This window comes from Nannospalax galili, unplaced genomic scaffold (assembly GCF_000622305.1).
Source record: "Nannospalax galili isolate Female #2095 unplaced genomic scaffold, S.galili_v1.0 scaffold875, whole genome shotgun sequence".
NCBI classification, from domain to species: domain Eukaryota; kingdom Metazoa; phylum Chordata; class Mammalia; order Rodentia; family Spalacidae; genus Nannospalax; species Nannospalax galili.
The window spans coordinates 1,566,073-1,587,237 of record NW_008337059.1 but is presented as its reverse complement, the minus strand read 5'-3'; the positions used below and the strand labels follow the sequence as shown (position 1 = coordinate 1,587,237).

Here is a 21,165-nt window from a genome sequence, read left to right as displayed (position 1 = left end):
GGGAATGCTTTTAGGAGCTCAGATGAAGGGGCTCCTCAGACATTGGAGGGGACACACACTAGGGGCTGAGTGAGCATGCGCCTTTTGTCAGGTTGCTGAATCAGTCTCTTCCTTGCTTCCAGAAAGCAGTTTCTCCTCATCTTAATTCCACTGCTGCCCTCCTCAAGACTCTGCCCTTCATTAACCTGTGACATTCCCTGACAAGCCCTAATCTTTTATCTTCATTGCCCTGGTACATGTATTTCTTGCTTTAGACATACTTCCTGATTTTGGAACATAAGGATGGACTTGGGTAGATTGATCCTGGGTCACTGTGAGGGATTAGTGACAGGGGGAAGAGGCCAGTCCTTGCTGGGACTGGATAGTGACCACCACCTCAGGCCCTTGCATCAGAATATCTAGGAGACACAAAGCCTACCGGTGGGAAGGCAGGCCACCCATGGCATCTTCAAAGGCCTGATGGAGGATCAGGATGTCTTCGCAGTTCAGGTGGATGGAACACTGATGATGGGGCCTCAGCTGGTCCTTAGGACCATTGGGGGTGGCTTGGAAGTTGGGGAGTCTGTCCACAGCCACTGAGGGACCAAAAGATCGGGTCAGGTCCCCAGCCCAGACACGGTCCTCTCTCTATAGCCAAGACCTGCTTGCCCAGGTGGTGAAACAGAAATCTGAAAGTATGACTGAATTTCCCCTTCAAGTGAAGGGCAGGCTAGAGGGCAGGGTGAGGAGTGGATGATATGGCTGGGGTTTCCCAGACTTGGAGATTCCCCACACAGAGTGTCAAATGGCAGTTTTACAGTCAGGCACTTCTTACCATTGATCTTGGTAACAGGAGACTGGGTGTCCAGCTGGGAGATTCCCTCCACAAAGGCTTGGGGAAGCCACTCCTGGAAGGAGAAGGCTCTGTCAAAGTCCTGGGACAGCCAAGGCCCAGAGAAGCTCTTCAGACCAGTCCTTTAACCTCTGCCAAGGAAATCGTCTTCATCCTTCAGAGCTCAGCCTCAAACCATCTCCTCTGTGGAGTCTTCCTGGATACCTCCTGTTCTGTACTAAGATTTCTTCCTCTGTGCTTGGCCCACAGTGCTGGCTGGGAGGCAGCCCTTGGAACAGGGACAGACATTTGCATTCTCCATGTTCCTCCCAGTCCTAAGCTCTGCAGAGTCTTGCTGGCTTAGAACTACTTTCTCTAGTACAGTTGATGAATTCTGTTAGTGGAAATATTCAGAAAAGGTAATGTTCTGCTCCCAAGAACAGGCTCAGGATATGGATGAGACCTCCTGCTCAGGAACATACTTTTGCGGACAGGGAAGGTATGGCCACTTGCAATAAAATCCTAAGTCCTGAGCCTTCCCTGGGTGATGACCCTTTCTGTGTCTCTCTGTAGTATTCTCCCATACGGACCCTGGGCCTGGCTGCAAGACTGGACTTAGCTAATGCCAGAAAATAAAATGGATCCAGATTAAACAATCCTGAGCTTGCATGGCTGAGCTTGCTGGCTGCTGCCCTCTACCAGGCCTGAGAACAAGCCTGAACTCCTGTACTGGAGGCTGAAAGATGCATGGAGCAGAGCCCATCTCTCAGCAGAGACTGTCCTGGACCAGCAATTGCCAGTGAGTTCCTAGACACAGGAACAAGTCCAGCTGACTAGCTGTTTCACAACCACAGGTTATGTGCAAGTCCCAACAACTGAATTCAGCCATGATCAACTGACTTCTCCAGGTCTGCACACTAAGGTTTCTTATCTGCCTAGACTATAGGTTTGTTTGTTTGTTTTTCAGTGGGAATCAGAAACCAGACTTGGCCACAGGGGCTGGCTTGGCCTGTTGCCAGCTACATGGTCTATGTCCCCTCCCCTCTGTGCACATGCCACCTCACCCATGAGGCTTCTCTGTTTATAACCTGCCCACTGCCCCAAATGAGAAGACTTAGCATTCCTGTCTCACACCTGATGTGGTCTGGGCTCCCCACCTCCCTATTCCAGGCCTGGTGTGGCAGATAGTTTACCTCCACCCTGACTTGTCTTACCTGTGGTGTCAACTTCAGGAAGGTGTCCTGTGGTGAAGCACAGGACAGCACCACTCTGCTTCTGACCTCCAGGCCATCCTGTAGCACGACTCCTTGAACACGGCCTTCACTGTTCACCTGCACCTTAGCCACTGACTGGAACCCAGCAAGAGGCCCCAGAACCCCCCGGAAGGAAAACCCAGGTTGAGAATGGTGGGATTTTCATTGTTTGTACAGCTCCTAGGCACCCATACTTTCTCATGCCCAATTCAGCCCCTAAGCTATGAGCTTCCCAGGGAAGCCTGACCTACTCCCTCAAATGCAGTACAGCTCAAAGATGATGTAGTAACTCATTCAAAGGGGTGGCCAGAAGAATGGGCCTTGCTGACAACAGTTTAGCCACCAACAGAATGCGTTAAGTGTGGACCCTGGATTCCGAGTCCTACTTTGATCATCAGTAAATTGAAATTGAGGGTCTCTCCAAATTTGACTTCTCTATCCTATAGCTAGACCAATGATCAGGGTTGAGGAGAGGTGCCTGTACCTTTTCTGTGAAGATACTTGCTCCATGTGCAGTGGCTGAGCTTGCAATGGCATCTGACAGGGCACCCATGCCACCCTGGACATAGCCCCAGGCACCCTGCATCCCCTCCAGGCCCCCCATCACATGATGCAGCAGCACATACCTGAGGGTAGAGCACAGAGGCAGAGGATGAGGGGGATTCTTTCGCCTCAGTTTTAGTTTCAAATACCCCTTTCCATCCTGGACCTTCAGGATCTCCCTTCCCCATCTAGCTCTGAGCCTTTAAACGAGCTCAAAGCTCTCATCAAAGTGCTCAGTCTTCTCATGCCACATACTCTCCTCATACACATATGTGACACAGAGCTTTGTTACACATGGCGTGCTCACCCCGCAGCTCTAAGCCCCAGCCTGTCGCTAGCTCCCACAGGCATCTCCATTCAGATGTGTTCCTGGTAGGATGTTAAACCCATGACTGTCACCATTCTCTGAGCTGTTCTCTTTCAACTGTCCCCATCCCAGTGAAGGTTCTTCCAGGTTTTCAACAGACCAAGGTGTCAACCTTGTCCTGACTCTGTAGAATGCTCAGATGCCATTCCTGGCTACCTCTCATGTCTGGTCCTTAGCGAGAGCAGGGTCCTGGGGCTCCTTCTCCATCCTTGCTCCCCTGTAGATCATCCTGCATGGAGCCTGGAGCCCTAGTCCCAGAGCCCCTTCGTCCTGCACAGTGTTGTCTGAGGGTAAAGGCTAGTCTCATCACATGGGGTCCATGGCTCTGCCTGGTGTCATGACACCAGGCCTCCTCATGCTCACTCCACACCCCTACTAAGCAAAGTCCCTTTGGCTCCTGGAACAGAGCACTTGTCCATGCCACTCCAACCTCTGCATCTGCTGCCAGCTTGGAATCCCTTCCTTCCTCCTCTTTTGTTGAACAAATCTCTCCTCTTGCCTTAGTTCCGTATCAAACATTCTTCGTGCAAATCTTCTTTAGAGCAGTGTAAGTTTCCCTGCTGGGCCTGCTATCAGAACAGTCTCCACACTTCCTCCTTACTACTTGCTGTGGGTCGCTCTCCTCTTAGAATTTCTGGTCCCTTCACTACTGCATCCCGAGCACCAAGCACAGGCAAGTGCTCATCAGCTGCTCTTAAACAAATGAAGAAAAGAATTCCTTAAAGGCACATTTCACAAACTGGGCAGTAACTCAGCTTCCCTGAGACCCAAAAAGAAAAGGATGGGAGGTCCAGCTAGAAGATCCAGATTGGCTGGTTAGTCAAGAGCTCGGCAGACTGCAGGAACCACCGCCAACTGTTCTCTATGGCCCTGGGGAGTTCAGGACTGGCTTGACCTGTCTTGAAAAGCTGCCTCTTAGGGGCACTCTTACCCCTTGAGAAATGAGCCACACTGACAGCACTCAAAATGACCCAACGTGTGGCAGCACTCTCCATCTCCAAACACGTGTGTGCACACACCAGGCACACATCCTTCCATTCCTGCTCTTATAAGGGGCTTGGGAGTTCAAACCACAACCACAGTCCTGTGTCTGAATGCCCCTCGAAGATTGGTCTGTAAACACACAGCTGCTCACAAAGAGAAAGACAGCTAGCTTCCTGTCCATAGGAGGCAGCTGTGTGAGTGTGTCTTGGGAGAGGAGGCTACAGTGGGGTTTTGGAAGAGTCGGGAGAGAGAAGGAAGAAGAGGAGGATCAAAAGATGCTGATGGCAGGGAAAGGCTTTTTCCTAATGACACATGGAAGGTTAAGAAGGAAGATTTGGGGGGTCAGACAACTTGGGCTCTGCCACTTAGTAACTGTGTGACTTTGGATAGGATAATTCTCTGAACTCTACTTCTTAGATGTGACTCTGAGGTTTCATCGTGTATGAAGGGTCTGGGCTTGATGCCTAGTGTATTGAATGAGCTCAGAAAATGATAGTCTTTGTGACCCCCTGCCTTTGTTCTCATGGGAGGTGTGTTCTACTCCAGTGGCCTCTTCCTGGGCCCCACTCACCCACTCCCTGGAGTGTGAGGACTTGTCATGGCTCCAATCACAGCATCTGTTGCCAGAGTAGCTTTCAAAGGCTCAGATTCAAACCAGTGGTTCAGCACCTGGAGAGCAAAGCTACAGAAGGCTCAGGGGCCTGGGTGGCAATGGCCTAGGGACCTCTCTAGGCCATTGCTGGGCTGCGGCTAGGTAGCACTCACCTTGGAAATGGGGGCTGTGAGGACCTGGTAGTACTGGGGGAGCTGGGTTCCCAGGGTGCATCCTGAAAGAGAAGCACAAAAATCAACAGGCTTCAGGGAGACTCTACTCCTGTCCCTAGGATAGGAAAAATGGGAAGAGGCGGAGCCTTCTGGTAGGGGCAGTATGATATGCAAGAGCTGGCTGTATCCTCCCCTTAGGAGGCTCTGGGTCCCTCTGTACCACCTTCGTCTCTGAACCTGTTTCTTTGTAATAGGAGGCATGATTCATATGCTATTTTGGAGTCAATGAGAGTGGAAAGTTTAAGTTCATGGGCACACATTTTAGTTGCTAGCGTGAGTTTTGGAAGACACTGACCTGCACCTTCCTTACTCTCTTACTTTGATATCTTAAGGTGTCCAGTCTCCTGACACAGATATGAATCACTAGTGATTGAGCTACAGGGGCGTAGGCTCTGGTCATTATAGTCCCTGTGCATACCTTGGCATTTGGCAATAGTAGTTGCTTAATATGTATCATATGAATGTTTGCTGCACAAAGCTTTTGGTCTGGTAATCTGAAGAGCAGTATCTACTTTTGGTGTTCGTGATGGAGTCCACTAGCTCCTCCATCTTCAGACTCTTTGCAGGGTAACTGCAGTGCTACCCACTCACTCTCTGTAGCTAGCCTGACCACCTTTGTTCCTTGACTCTGGGCTCATCCATGTGGCTTACTTTGCCAGTGGAGTGTTTACAAATGTTTCACAAATGGAGGCTTTGAACTGGCCTAGACATCAGGATTTGCCCTCTGTGCTTCCTTCATGGATGTACAAAGCACATGTCCAGTCTAGCACGCTCCTTCCACACAGAGGACCAGAGATACCAAGAGCAGAGCTGGCACTGCTGATCTCCCTCAGCCACAAACATGTGCATGAGGCCAGACCAGATCAGCTGAACCACTGGAGCAAAAGACTCATGGGAAATGTTTACTTTAAGATGCCACTAGAGTTTTATGGGATTTTTTTTTCTTGTGACCATGGCTAACTAATTCAGTGCTTTTCTAGGATACAGACATATGTCTGTGTACCCTACAGGGGCTAGAAAATGACAGCATCCCATGACACCCCATGACAGACCCATGGCAGACTTCACTAGTCGGTAACAGAACTTCTCTTGTCTGCATTTAGGCCTCCTTCTCATAGGAGGGCAGCTCTTCACATTCTCTTGGCCCTTTCGTCATGGTCTAGCCATGGCTATGGCAGCGAGTTCCATGTAGGCTTTGATCTGCTTCATATATTGAAACCCCAGTAACATCAAGTGAGACCTTAGTCCTGTAAAATGTATCTTTTCTTTCTTCACTGAGCTTCTCTGGGGCTATGTCAGGTCATCGACAGATGCACAGTCCAGGGGTAAGGTACCATCTCACCGGGTGACCCCTTGACCAATGGGTGATAGGGCCCCCTTCCTTTTCCTGGCATTGGTCCTCTAATACATTTTGTAAGGCTTTTCAGAGGGTCCCATCAGGGTCAGAGTCTTGTCATCTATGGTGACCAGTGCCATCACACACTCTGATATTGGCACACTGTGTAGTTTCTTTCCTCTTTGCTCTTGTGTGTATGTGTGGGGGGGTAACCCTTCTAAGTGAACATAAGCCCTTGTCCTGGGTCCTGTTTTTAGGGTAAGGCAGAAACGGTCTTAGGAAAGTACATGGTAGTCTCTGTGGGTCATAGTCTATTAGCTGACCACATTCAACAGGCCTCCTCTAAAAAGTGGGTTTGTTTCTATGACCGTTTCTCCCCATACCCTAATCCTTGCACTTTTTCTTTTTTAAAGAGATAAGGTCTCACTATGTAGCCTAGGCTGGTCTAGAACTCACTGTGTAGCCCAGGCTGGCCTGGAGCTCACTTCTAGAACTCACTGCATAGCCCAGGCTGGCCTGGAACTCACTATGTAGAGCAGGCTAGCCTAGAGCTCACAGGTATTTATCCACCTGCCTCTGCCTCCTGAGTACTAGAATTAAAGACATGCTACCACGCCTGCCCCTACTCTTGCACTTTGGACTCACCTGCTTTCAGCAGAGGCCTCAGGGTAGACAGTGCCCTGAGTCTCTGCAGCAGGGACCCATGCTGGAAGACCTCCATGTCCACTGGGGCTGCATCTAGCAGGGGGTCGATGGCCAGCACCAAGCGATTCATGAACTCCTCGTACCTGGGAAAGGCCTGTAATAGAGCTCCAGGTCAACATTCCATAAGCCAGTCATTGTCCCTATGCTCTGTTTTCTGTGCCACCACCATGCAGCTGCCACACCCCCCAGTGCAGCCCTGATGGTTCCTCAGGCCTTATCCACAGTTGTGGCTCTGCCGAGTCCTCCCACTTCCATATCTATTGTGTGAGCCCTGTGCAATAGCACAGCCACCAAGGCCCAGAGGTCAGTGTGGGTCAACATCAGCTATAGAAAATTGGCAAGTGTCTGAGGGTCTAGGCTCTTTGATAAAACCATCTGGAAGTTTCTCTCTCTGTTCTTCTGTATGTGACTGGTAGAAGGTAGCCCTCTTTCAGCATGCTGACTGCTCTTTCCTGGTTTGTCAGTCTGACATGTCATCTTATCCCATGCAGCCAAGAAAGCATGCATCTTCCTACTTGGCAGCTCCCACAGCAGAACCTATTGTCCACAGCCACGATCCAATCTCTGACCTCTTTTCACAGGCTGGGTAATAACAACAGGGATGAAAGTCTGCACTGCTAGAAGTTCTTAGCCCAGAACTTTGAATTGGGGCTCATCTATATATATGGATGAACTTGGGAAATTGTGCTGTTACATAAAGTTCTATAGTAAAGAACAGTAAAGAACATTTAAAGTTCAACAGCTTTCCTAGACCAGGCCTACAAAAATGACAACTTTCAAGCACAAAACTAGAAACTGGGTTCCACAATGGGAAATGGGTCCTGGCCTCCCACTGTGTAGTCACTAGCAAACAGGGACACAGCCAATGAGACCTGGCTTTGCACAGCCTCCCATCTAATGTGTCTGACACTGGTAGGATTTGGGGGAAGGTCGAGGTAGGGGTCCTCGGCCCGTTGTGCAAGGTGCTCATAATTATGTGATGACAATCTGCTATCAGTTAAGTGTTACGGTTTAGATACGAAATGTTGCCCACAGGCTCCGATATTGGAACAGTTGGTCCCTAGCTAGTGGCACTATTTTGGGGAGGCTGCAGAACCTTTTAGACATGGGCTGTTGGGCAGGATCTAGGACAGTATAGGTGGGCTTCGGGGGCTATGGGCTGGCTCTACTTCTGCTGAGGTCTCTGCTTCCTGCTTGCTGACAAGGTATAACCAGCTGCCTCCCACTCCTGCTCCAACATGAGCCACTCCCGTCACCATGCCTTCACCGCCATGATAGATGGTTGTTGGGGGCCTCTGTTATGTGAAGTAGAAGTCTCTTCATATCCAGATAGCTCACGAGCTCGGAGTTATGTGCTGAGACTCCTTTCATAGCAGGGTGCTTTCCTGGCATTTTTCCTGACTCTCCTTTTGAAGTGCCCGCCACAAATGCCATAACATAAACATGGCCTCTGGCTCTAGGAATACCATGCTTTCCTGTGTGATTTTTCAGGTAGTCAGCAGTCTGGCAGCATGGCAGAAACCCACTTCCATATGCAAATAGAATGTCTCACAGAGTATCTATCAGCCAAAGCTTTTACCACTACCCCCATGGTATAAATATCCTAGTCTTCTCTCAATAATTTGGAGCTAGAAGCGGAGCTGGAGCTAGACCAGGAACTGGGTCACTGAGACTTGGAATAAAGAGCTGTAGCACTGAACCTGACTGGACTGAGTCTGTGTCTCCTGCCTGCAATCTAGTCTCCCCGGGGGGCAGCATTCCTCCGTCACCGGCTCACGGATCCCAGCTTCAGCCGCCTTGCGCTCTCCCGCGTGATTCAGTGGCCAGTGGATCTCGCATCAAGAGGAAAGCGCACGGGGGGGAAATTAAGGCGGTACACGGCTGGACAACGCTCCAGCAGCAGAGACCCACAGAGACACGGAGATGCCTTCTTCCAGGGCGCGCAGCTGAGACCAGGGGACCGGACCCGCGCCACGACTCCCAGGCGTGCCCGTGCACACCACGCCAGGGTGCCCAGCGCGCGTGCACCATAGATGGTGCCCTCTCATACCACAAGGCAAAATAAATCCTTCCTCCCTTAAGCTGTTTCTGTTAGGTATTCTGTCACAGCCATGAGAACAGTAACTAACAGAGCCAAGCTTAGGAGGCTGAAGAAGAGGTGCGTGCTCCTGCCCGTGCTTGTCTGGGCTTTACCCAATGCTACACTGGTGCAGCAGAAAGCAAGGGCATCAACTGCACCAACCTTTCCTCATAAACAAGCTCCCACTGAGATAGGATTCAGTGCCACACCTCAGCTGGAATCCAGGCTGGTACAACAACGGCCATTCAAAGAATATTTCCTTAACTGCAGAACCCACCCCATTACATCATTCAGTGACTCCTCTGGGCCAAGCTACCAAACAGGTTTCTGGGCTCTGATGCAAGGAAATGGTGTGTTCTCCATCTGACATGTGTTCTTTCTTTCTCAGACCTGCACAACACCACGGACATTTTCCTGCTTTGGGTGTCATAGGATTATTGCCAAACAAAAAGAACATTTTCTTGTCCTAAGTTCTTCCCGTGGGCTTTCACAGGCTTTTGGGTAGGTAGCACTTGGGATTCTGAGTGAAAGCAGCAGAGACAGAAGGTGCTCACAGTGCAAGTGTGCACCAGGAATTCCCTTCTGAAATTCTGCATGCAGAGACCACCTGGACAGCGGCTGCATATGAACATACATGTGAGGGTCCCCACTGGTCTTAACCAGTGTCCACCATCTCCTCTCAGAGTTCCTAAGGTCAAAGGCTAGCATGGAGTGAGCCATCCACAGTACCCATACCCTTGGCATTGTGTTCTAGAACAGCTGTAGCAGGTCTATTTTTTCTCAAGAGCCCCCTCTGGGCTGGTAAGGAAGGTGTTCCATCCCTGGGCACCTTTCCTACCTGGGCATCCTTTTGTGAGAACTGAGAGATTTGCTTCTGGTTTTCTGTGATGTCTGTACCCAGAAGAAGGGACCTGGGCACCTTGTTCAGAGTGCCCTCTTCCAGCATAGGGGTGAAGGAGTAGGGATTTCGAAGATGAAGTCTCAGCCCGTGTTTCTGCGGAACACAAATAGCATAGACGTTTTAGAGATCTGTGTTTCTAACCCTTGGCCTTTCTACAGTCGTGTTTGTATGACTAGTTAGGTACTTGTGCGAAGGGTCCCAAGGTGTATAGACCTGATTGCCAAGTAGAAGTTTATAAAAAAACTCTCTTACCCAGGCACAACAACAGACCATATGGTATCATGGTGCTACACCATATCATACTACACCATGACACACAATACTATACCATGTATTCCATACCATAACATACCATACCACTTTGCCCTATACATACCATGCCACTCTGTCCCATATACACCATACTTACCCTGTGTTAGGAGGGCACTTGGATCTACAATTACATTTCACACAACTCTAGAGGTATTACTAGCCTCTTTGTACAAACTACATAATGGAGGTCTGGAAAAGTAATTTGCCCCAGCTCACTTTAGGAAGTAGAACTGGATTTCAAAGTCCCATCATATCTCTGTGACTCCCAGGCCCTGAAGCACTGTTCTACAACTGCCTCACTTCACAAGTTAATAAGTGAACTTTAGAAAGGCAAAATCAGGCAGGGGTTATGTGAAAATACATGTATAAGGTAGATAAATTATTTATATAAATTGAAAATTTTACATTAGTCTTATTTACTACAAGGTCACTTTAAATGCATCCCTTGATTTGATTTACAGATGTTGAACCAGCACACAGAACTTTCCAAGAGCACATCTGCTTCTCCAAAGGAGGCAGATACAGCAAAGGGGGCCTGTGTGCTAACAGCAGTTGGGCTTAACGATGTCGTTGTCTGGAGACTTCTTTGACCTGACTGGTGATCTGCTCCCCCACTTTTTTGAGCACTCTGCTCAGATGTCCCTTATTAGGAAGGACCCTCCCTCAAACCAGTGTTCCTAGTCCCCTCATCCTGTACTTTCTCCAATACACTTGTCACCGTGTAGTTGATTATATGGGTTTGTCGCCATCTCTCTGAGTAGAGCATTCTTTGAGGTTGGGGCACTGTCTGTTTTGCCTTCTGCTGCCCTCCTCACATGAGCTCAGCACAGTCCATAAGCTGACTGGGTTGGGAAATGGTATGTTGCTGGCAAGCTATGGCCTCAGGGGACTGTGAGTGGAAGTGCTAGGAAAGCACACAGAAGCCAAAATAAGACCTCGCCAACATTCCCGGAGTTGCCCCAAACCAAAGACATTCCAGCGACAAGTTCATGCAAGCACTGAGAATTCTGCAGACCTGAGTCCCGAGTTGGGTAGGGGCTGGGCGGAGACCTTCCAGGTTTTTCTAACATTAAGGTAGCAAAATCTCGACTCCAGCTTGGAAGGCCATCTAGCTTGGGTTGTCCTAATATGATGAACTGTTAAACTGCAGTGGGTATTTTTAGTTCCTCCCTCTCCCTCACCCTTGACAACCCTTCCATTGCCAAATCTCACCAGCTCTGCGTGCAGAAGTTGTCCACTCCAGTCCACCTGCCTTCATCCCAGACTGCCATCTTGTGGCTCACAGAGCAGCTGCCTCATGCATCTACAGCCTTGGTCCTGTCCCTACCATGGCCCAGGGGACTCATGGATCCCATACTCTACTTCCGGATTAAACATTTCTTCTGACTTCCCACTGCTCTTGGATAAAACAGTGTGAACTGCCCTGCCTCCTCTCTGTCATCTGCATCTCCTCTGCCTGTTGTCCAACATCTCTGGTCATACTGGCCTACCTTCTGCTCACACCTGCCTTGGCTACCTACCTCTACTTTCCTGACTGGAACTCTCTCTGCTTGGATGTCCATTGACTAGTGACTTCTTGGGGTTTGAGCATCGCTTCACGTGGCATCTCCTCATTAGAGAGTTCCTGGTCACCAGGCTAGGGTAGACCCTCAACTCTCCTTACCACACAGCCTTTCTTTTCTTCTTGCCACTTAGGTACCTCTATTTGACATTCTCTTACTATGTTTCAGGTTCCTCACTATACCCACCATTTTTCCCCCAGGGCTTGTCTGTCACCGCCCCCCGCCCCCCAGGAAGCCAAGTTTTTATTTCAAATGCAACTGACTGAACAAGGATGAGTTTTTGACTGATTCTAGGGCTTTTAAATGGTACCTTTGTCATTCTTAATGGTTTAGATTATGAGGAGAGGGGAGGAGGGGGAGGAAAGGGAATAGAGGAGAGGAGGGGAGGATAGGAGGAGGTCAAACACCCACAGGATGGCTCTGGGAGGTTTTTTTCAGGGTATGTAATTAGCCTTAAGTAATGACAAAAAAGCAGACCCTTTCTCTGGTGACCTGTGAGGTTCTCAGCACACACAGCCGTCCCAGATGGAAAAGGGTAAAGAAACAGATGAGCTGTAACCCACAGACCAGAGTTGTGGGGCTTTAAAAGCTGTGGCTGGGGCCTTCTGGTTCAGAATGACTTGAGAATGCTATAACATGCTGCTCCTATGTCCCACCACATATGTCCCACCACATCTACAGAAGCAGATTTCTAAGCAAGGCCCCTTTGAAAAGAAATCTCCACTTCCCCACTGGTACTTAGGTTATTCTTACTGACCTGTAGGTTTGACAGGCCTCAGGCAGATTTCCCCAGTAAAGCATGGATGGAAGGAATACAGGTGGTAAGAGGCCTAAAAGATTTGTGATGGGACAGGAGGGAGGCAGAGATTGCCTCTGGCACCTGACATCTGCCATCATGAATGGGTTCTTTGTTAATACAAATTACCTTCAGCTATAGTGTGATATGGACTTAGGACCTTGGACCTAGCTCCCAGACCTTGGTTAATTTCTTTCTAGTTCTGGTACCATGAACTCCCTCTTTTCAATAATAATTTCTTTTAAAAACTTATCAATATATTTATTTTTTATATTATGTGTATTCTGCCTGAATGTATGTAAGTACATCCATGTCATGTAATGCCCATGGGGGCCAGAAGAGGATGTCAAATCCCCTGGAACTAGAGTTACAGATGGTTGTGAGCTGCCATGTGAGTGCTGGGAACTGAACTTGGGTCCTATGCAAGAACAGCCAATGCTCTTAACCTCTGAGATCTCTCCAGTTCCTCAAATAATAATTTCTTAATTTGGGCTTCGGTAGTGACCCAGTTCACAGAACTTACTTGTACTTGAATCTATTAGCGCAAAGAGCTGTAAGCAGTGGCTAAGTGCCTTCTTCATGTCCATCTTTGAATTCAGCCAGAATGCAAAGCTGGTGCTGCCGTGTGCAGCGCTCTGCAGTACAGGTGGCTCTGACGTTCTTTTCTCTGAGATGGGTGACAGCCCCACTAGCAAGACAGGAGCTAAGCTGGCCTCAGGAATGAGGTGACTGAGTTCATTAGGCTGCGGCAATGGGGAAGGGTGGTGGCAGGGGGGCAGGGGGGCAGTGGACAAAGGTTAGCAGACAGTAGGAGAACATGGACAGGTGGAGAATTTCCAGGATTCCTTCTAAACAGCCCAGGAGCCTGAAGAAGCAAGAGTCCTCTGAGACAGATGACATAGGGGTAGTCAATAACTCCCTCTACAAAAGTCTGAACCAGGTGAGAGGAATCTCCTTTCAGGCAAGACCCTCTCCATATCCATTAAAGGAAAAAAAATCCTGTTTTACAATAAAATAAGGCCAACCTAAAGCCAAAGGGTAACAACAACAACAACAACAACAACAACAAAAGGAGACAAGTGAGGAAAAATCTCCCCTTAACGAGACGTGCACTGTTAACCCCCAAATCCCATTTCTAGAGGCAGCTGCCTGCAGACCTTCACTGCTGGTAGGGGAGGGGATAATTAGAAGATTAAAAAGGAAGCAGATTTCATTTCAGGTGGTGCAATGGAAAGTCTCCAAGCTGCCTGCGACTTTTCAAGGGCTGGCCTTCCAGGGCTAGATTAAAATTAAACCAGCAATGGCCTCACAGCAAGTGATGGGACCCTCAGTTGCCTGTTCCTAATGGTGAGGTTAAAGACAAGTGAAGGCAGGGCTTTAAAGTGGCCACAGAGCTAAGGGGTAAACAGTAAATACAATTAGTCCCTTTTGGCTTGAAGCTAACAAAACTAAAAGGTATACGGACAGAAATAAATGCTGATAAATGCTGTTGCTTATTCCTTCCTGGACACACACTAAAAGGAAGACTGAGGATGATAAAGAGTTAGTTATCACTCCTCCCTCTTTTAGATACTTTGCAAGATCTGGGCCACATAGAGCAACTGTTAGTGGACGAGAAGTCTAACGCAAATAATACCAAGGTTAAATACGTTCTCCTTGGTTGGCCTTAAAACTTGGGGTACCTTGGTGCCAGAGAGATGGCTCAGCAATTAAGAGCACTGGCTGCTTTTCCAGTGAACCTGGATTCGGTTCCCAGCACCCACATGGCAGCTAACAACTGTCTGTAACTCCAGTTCCAGGGGATCTGACAGCCTCTTCTGTCCTCTGTGGCCATGACATGACATGGGCGCACTTACATCTATGCAGGCAAAACACTCACATACATAAAATAAATATATTTCTTTTTAAAAGTTGGGGTGCCTGAGGCCCATGTTACCCTGAGGAGAGGGAATCTTGCACCCCTTCAGGAAAAACTACCAGGAGTAAAGCCCTGGTACCCAATTCTTTGTCTTTCTTTGATGTGTCTACATTGTGTCTCCTAGGTACTTATACTCTATAAAAGTGTAGCTTTCCATCCCCCATCTTCTAGTTCCTTCCATTGATACCTTGATACCCCTGCTCATGGCACCCTCTCTGTAATTCCAATAAATTGTATCCAAGTTCCTTTCTGTGTCTCTTTTAGAATTCTTTTATCTTTGAGACCAAGAACCTGCAAAGGGGAATCTGTGCCCTCAGTACACACTTTCCTGTTCATGCTGCCAAGAATGGCAGCAGACTCCAAAGTCTGCTGAGGTTATGTTAGGCAAACTCAGGTGCCAAAGACAATAGGCAGGTCCTCTATGAGGGCCAGATGAGATGCCAGGAGGCAAGGGGAGTGAGGGCTGAGCTGGCAGCCCCTGCCTAAAGCACCAGCCAGGCTCTTCCATGGAGATCCAGGGTTTGATGTGGACAGACCTTGTTCTTCAAAAGAGGTTTGTTTTTCATTTGAGATTTCCCAAGTTTTAAAACACAGGGTAGGTGAGACAAAACCAGTCTATGGAACACGGAGGGAGAATGAAGGAAGATCTCAGGTAGGGAGCTGCCTAGGGCATGGGATATGGAGCCTTCCTCTCACATCAGGAAGATGGAGCCACCACCCCATACCACTACCAAGCCAAGGGGGAGAGGTGGCTATACCTTCAGCTCCAGGTCCTTGTAAATCTGTGGTCTTAGTAGGCTAAGGAGATAGGATGCTCGGGAGAACTTAAATCCTGGAACCAAATCAAAAGAACCAGTCACCAGTGGTCATCATCCCCTCCCTCTCCCCCAATTTCTTGGGGCTCACCTGGGATGATCTCCTCAGTGACTGCTGCACCCCCAATCACATGGCGCCGCTCGAAGACCACAGTGTTCACCCCCAGTCTCTGTAGGTACGCTGCCTAGGAGGATACAGGGCCCTTTCTTGATCCACTAGGGCTGACTGAGATCTTATGGAATCTCGCAGCAGGGCCAATACCACATTCTTGATTCATGCTGTTTAGATGTCTAGACGTTTTCTCAGATCTGGCATGCTTGCTTCTGCTCCTCCACTTCCCAGCTGAAGGTGGCTTTCCTTCTTTAGGGGAAGCCTGATACCCTGGGGACTCAAGTTGCATCCTGTCTACCCTGCCCTGGATGTCCCTCTCCTCCAGCTGTCCTCTTCGTCTAGGCTGAAGCAAGCCTTATTCCTCTACTCAAGCACAGCAAGAGGCAGTATGGTGAGGTTGAGGACATGGAGCCAGACTCCTCAGGTTCAACTCTTCGTACTCTCTCTCTGCTGGTACCTGATCCAACTGGTCTCAGTTCCCTCATGTACAAAAGTAGGGCTGACAATAGCAGTTCTGCTTTTCCTGCTTCACAGGCTGCCGTGAAGGTTGCCTTAGCTGCTCTCTAACAAGTGCTTTAACTGGTCCCTGGTGCCTACGCAAAAAAGGAAGCTGTGGCTATAATAGAACTTTATTTGGAGGAACAATTGATGTAAGAGTTTCTATTAATTTCTCCCTAGTACTTATTGTTACATCAATAAATACATGTTGAACTGAGCTAGCTCTGAGCCTACAGTCCTATAGTGAGTGGCTTCCCACAACTGAAATCAATGTGACAGTGGGGACAGTGAAGTTCAGAAGTCTTTTTTTGAAAAGTTCACTTGGTAACTACTATGTGGGTACTTGAGGTAGTCTCTGTGGTTCTCTCTCCTTTACAGATAGGAAACTGAGGCTCAGAGAGGGAAGCAGCTTACCTTAGGCTCTCAGACAAGCTGAGTAGCAGTGTTGGGAGTCTATTCTCCTGACATGGAGAACAAAAGAGGGGAGTTCCTGGCATTGGGAAGTTGGCCTGGCATACAGAGGTAAGCCATGCTGTTCTAAGATGCACAAACTACTTTACAGAACAACACTGCAAATCAGGCTGCTCTGAGACCATGGAAAATGAGACCAAGCACAAGCAAGCCCCCTGCAAGATTCTAGCTAAACACAAGCAGGTCTCTGTCCCATCTACAAAACACCAGACACTCCCTCTTTTGGTCAAATTGTATGGTGGTTGTCTACCAGTCACCAGCATCCTCATCCTAGGTGGCATTCCCTACAGATCAGCTTTAAGGTTCCCAGGTTGTTCTCACTTTCTGATAGTATCAAATCTAGACCAAACTCCTATTTTCTCAGATCCCATATTGGGTTTTTTTTTGAGTCCTTTCTTACCTGGGGAATGCAGGACTCTCTTCCTCATCCTAGGTGGCATTCCCTACAGATCAGCTTTAAGGTTCCCAGGTTGTTCTCACTTTCTGATAGTATCAAATCTAGACCAAACTCCTATTTTCTCAGATCCCATATTGGGTTTTTTTTGAGTCCTTTCTTACCTGGGGAATGCAGGACTCTCTGCAGACTGCCTCCAATCTGGAGGGAGAACCTGTTCCAGCCTTAAGAGTTTCCCATAGGCCACTAGGACCATACACATTAGGAAAAGGGCAGGGAAGAAGCCTATGATGTTTTCCCTAACTGGCTACAGATGCATATTCATCCCAGCCCCAGATCAGCACTGGATGTGTGGACAGGCTGCCTTGTCCTTCTCTCATGTGACCTTTATCCCACTTGTTCCTCACCAACTCCCAGCCGCCCCCCACAACTCAGATGCTGGGAACCACTTGCCCAGGGGCCAGTGAAGTGGGGCCCCAGAGGTACTCACAGCCACAAGTCCATTGTGTCCTGCAATAAGACAGGAGAGAAAAGGCATTACTGGACACACATTCTTTGAAAAGTGAGGTCTCCCATTCCTGTCCTTAGCCCAGGAAGATCACTGATGGTTATCCCCTTCTCCCATTTAGATGTGGGAACAGCATCTCAGGAGGAATCAGAATACCCTGGTTTTACTGGCCCTGGCTTGAAAGAAGTGCTGCCCTCTTTGCCCCCATGCTGGAGCAAAGGGCAAACAGAAGTCACAATCACTAGGGCTTCTGTCACCAGAGGGGAGCAAATGACCATGTGAAGGCGCATCACAGTTTACATGGCTGGGAAGGGAAGGCCGTCATTTGCTGGTGCATGGCAACAGAGGCCATCCAGCCAGGTGAGTGGCACTCAGGTGGAAAGTTGCTGTCACACATGGCTTGTTTGGCCCAAGTATGGTTAATACCAGGCATAATAGCTACCCCAAAAGGCTTTATCCACACAGGAGGGTCTCTGTTAATCCCCAGGAAATAGGAACTCTTCAAAATGAGAAAGAAAAGTGGCTAAATACATATAGCCTGAAGGTGTGCATGAATATCTTTAAGTGGGCTCCGAGGTGCTAGCTGCTGGGCAAACATTTTAGGAGGGATCTCTGATTCAGATTTCTAGGTCTCATAGCAAGCCCATGGTAGGGAGGGCCTTTCCAGCTCCCACAAGCTTGGAATCACTAGGGAAGTCATGTGAATGTCAGTTCCCAGACTCCTCCCCATTTCTGCAGGTTGGAGTGTGTGCAATAAATCTAATTTCTCACAAGTTTCCTGTAATTCCCACACAGGTGGCCTCAGAGCTACACTGATCACACAGGCCTTAGGCTGCTCACTTCTCACTCTCGAGACACAGCAGTACAGCTGTTGGTAGAGAATCATTCATGGGTGGAAAGCAAGGCCAGAGGTCATCAGCCAGCTCAGCCCCCAGAGGGGCACATGGTCCTTTTTCTCTTTGGTGATAGATGCTACTCTTAGTCTTTCAGATGTCAGTAGATGTCCATTATGGCTCAGCACTGACCTGGACCCACCTCTTCATCTGACAAACACTCATTAGGGGAGCTGCAATAATCCCATGATGAATTCTTCCATGGCAGAGGTGTTTCTGTTTTAAATTTCCCACATGGAGGCTTCCAGAATTTTATAGGTCACTGAGCTAACTTCTCATCTATTAATGGAATCTCTGAAATGAGAATTTTCAAGACTTTTTTGCCCATGAGTCACAAGAATAAATGCACCTTACACTGACCTGGCATATAGCAGACTAACAAATGTTTTTGCAGAACTGAAGTGTCATGCACTGGCATTAACACTTACTATGTAATACATACATGATAATCTATTTGGTTATATTTCATAATAAGAGTGCTAGAAAAATCAAGAGCTAGTTGGGACCTGCCAACTGGTTTGAACCTGTGGTTGGATAAGCCATTCTCTGAATACACACCTAAATTCAAGGCAGGAAGCCCTGGGTTTCATCTGGCTCTGTTATTTACTTGGCTTGGGCCTTAGAGAGGCATTTAAGAGCTAGGGGCCTTGAGCATCTCCATATGTAAGGCAGAGAGGATGCTGGTGATCTTGCAGTGTGTACAGGGAGGAAGAATCAGTAGTATCTGTGAAGCACTGCTTGCTGGGGCTCCTGCCTCAAGATCAGCTAATCTCAAGGCCTCAGGAGATGCTTAGACAAAAGCATGTGGTTTTTGAAAGGGGCTCACTGAGCTTGGGCCCTGCTGCCACCTGAATCAGGTTTATTCCTAGTCTGGGCTACTGGGTAGATGTGCTGACAGCAAGTCCCTGTCCCCTCATAATCTTAATATCCAGGGTCAAGGATCAGGAATCTGCATTCTAACAATCTCTGAAAGTCATTCTCTTGGGCACATTTAGTGAAATGATGAAGTCAGGGTCTCTGGCTGGCAGACTCAGAAGATCCTGCTCTGTTCCTCACTCAGGCTTCCTGCCATGCTTGGCAACTGCAGCTACATCAAGAAACACAACAGGGGGCTGGAGAGATGGCTCAGCAGTTAAGAGCACTGGCTGCTTTGCAGAGGGCTGGGATTTGGTTCCTACCACCCAAATGGTGGCTAATAACTGTCTGTAACTCCAGTTCTAGGGGATCAGATGCCCTCTTCTGGCCTCTACAGGCATTGCATGACATGGGTGCACTACATACTCAAACACATAAAATTTTAAAAAATAAAATTAAAGAAGCACAACAGGCTTCAGATTTGCATAGGAGTGCACTCACACCCACGAGCAATTCACCAAGTCACCCTGCCACCCTGCATCAGCCTCCCTCATCAGATGGCCAAGAGTGGAGGGACTTAGGTATTCCTCTGGGGCTAAGGCTTGGGAGCTTCCATTTCCTGGGTGGCCAGTGGTACTGGAGCTGAGTCCCACTGCCCAGAAAGTTTAGGAGCTGGCTATCCAACCCAGCTCTACAAACATCCTGTTAGATGAATTACATTAAAAACAAAGGTACTAACCAGTCAGAACTCACCACTTTTTAGTTATTTTGCTACATTTGCCTATTATTTAGTTCTTTCAGTCCCCTGCCTCTATGACCTTGGATGGGAGTCACAGTAATGGGCACTTCTCTCCAAAATCACAGTCGCTGACCTCCCTGGTCAAAGGCCATGCTGGGAGGACTCGGCACAGAAGTCTGCAGGCAAGACAACCTTGGGCTTTGATTTGGTGCCCTGTCGGTGGTTAGGCTTAAGAAAGCAATGGGAACATGCTAACCACACCGAGAACATTTAAACAAGAGCCTTGGTAGCTGCTGTAATGAAAAATGGGATCTGACTGACCATCACTGAAGAAGGAATGAAGTTGCTACATAAATCTTAGTAGCTTTGCTTTTTAAATTTTGTCTTACTCTTGAAAGTCAATAACAACACAGACTATTCCTCACACAACTGCATCCATACCGGAATTGTAACCATAGGTTGGTTATCAAGCTTGGGGGGAAAAAAAGTAAAGAAAGCCCTGCCTAAGAAGCAATTGGAAACATGGCACTGAAATGAAGAATATTGTCTATTTGTAAAACTGTGTGCTACACGTCTTTATTTCAATATCGACTATAAACATATGTGTGTGTATAATAAACACACGAATGTGTGTGCATGCACACATTGGTTCTCTCGGAGAGGACTGAGATGTTCTGCAGCTCAGGATGGCTCTCAGCACACACACAAAAGAAGCCAAATTAGGGCTTCGTTTGAGGCCTTTGTGATAAGCCTTGTTAAAACTTGGACCTATTATCATCTAAGAGCCCAGCTGGACATAAACACCTTTAGGCCCTGAGAGTATGGATGAAAGGCCCTGGGGTTGGGGGGGCAGCCTGGCTCTGGGCTGTTCCTCACGCCGTCACCCAGCAGACTGGAGCACTGTGAGCCTGAGAATCAACAAAGTGTCACAGGACCACTGAGGCAGCGAGGGCTGTCACTGTCTGTGGACACAGGTTAGGGTTTCTAGGACTCAGTCCTACCCCGCCCCCCCACCTCCTCTCTATGAAACAATTCTGGTTTCTTCTGGAGATGGGTGACTTCAGTGGTGAGATGGTGACCACAACTTAGGGCCCAGGGTGGCTGGTAGTCATTTGCCTGCTGATCCCAGCTTCTTTCCAGTGGTTAGGTACCACATGTTTTCCAAGAGGCAGGAACTCACTCATTTTGCAAGAGATAGAGGGAGGCTCCTGAGCTGCTGGTCCTCTGTCATTCTAGATTGCAAAACTCAAATCCGGATGGCAAGAACCTGCTCTAGACCACACAGCATGCCCAGAATAGAACCGGGACCAGAACCACAGGCTCCTGACACCCAGACCAGGGGTTTGAGTAGCCCAGGCTCTCTCAGACTTCGGGCCAGGGGAGGTGTCCAGAATATAAGTAGAGGAGGTTGCGGGGCAGGGGGGGGGGCGCTCATGTAGGCCCCTGAAAGGCCTCTGGGCGGGGGGGGGGGGCGCGGAACGGGAAAT

The 21,165-nt window shown here is 48.6% G+C and overlaps 1 protein-coding gene across 7 annotated transcripts in view; it reads right to left on the bottom strand.

Annotated features, from left to right (window-relative positions):
• The window catches only part of Pyroxd2 (pyridine nucleotide-disulphide oxidoreductase domain 2), a 40,052-nt gene that overhangs the window by 18,281 nt on the left and 606 nt on the right, over positions 1–21,165 (bottom strand). For 4 of the 7 annotated variants that reach the window (XM_029563032.1, XM_017797854.2, XM_017797853.2 and 1 more), the window contains exons 2-12: positions 17,174–17,193; positions 15,300–15,393; positions 15,152–15,225; positions 9,743–9,898; positions 6,765–6,918; positions 4,724–4,785; positions 4,530–4,627; positions 2,549–2,690; positions 2,026–2,160; positions 815–887; positions 419–575 (exon numbers count right to left, since the gene is read on the bottom strand). In XM_029563032.1, the coding sequence (XP_029418892.1) occupies positions 419–575; positions 815–887; positions 2,026–2,160; positions 2,549–2,690; positions 4,530–4,627; positions 4,724–4,785; positions 6,765–6,918; positions 9,743–9,898; positions 15,152–15,225; positions 15,300–15,393; positions 17,174–17,193 (1,165 nt within the window). Of the gene's footprint in view, positions 1–418; positions 576–814; positions 888–2,025; positions 2,161–2,548; positions 2,691–4,529; positions 4,628–4,723; positions 4,786–6,764; positions 6,919–9,742; positions 9,899–15,151; positions 15,226–15,299; positions 15,394–17,173; positions 17,194–18,216; positions 18,379–21,165 lie in introns of all 7 variants that reach the window. The other 3 variants (XM_029563033.1, XM_029563034.1, XM_029563035.1) reach the window with 3 other exon arrangements.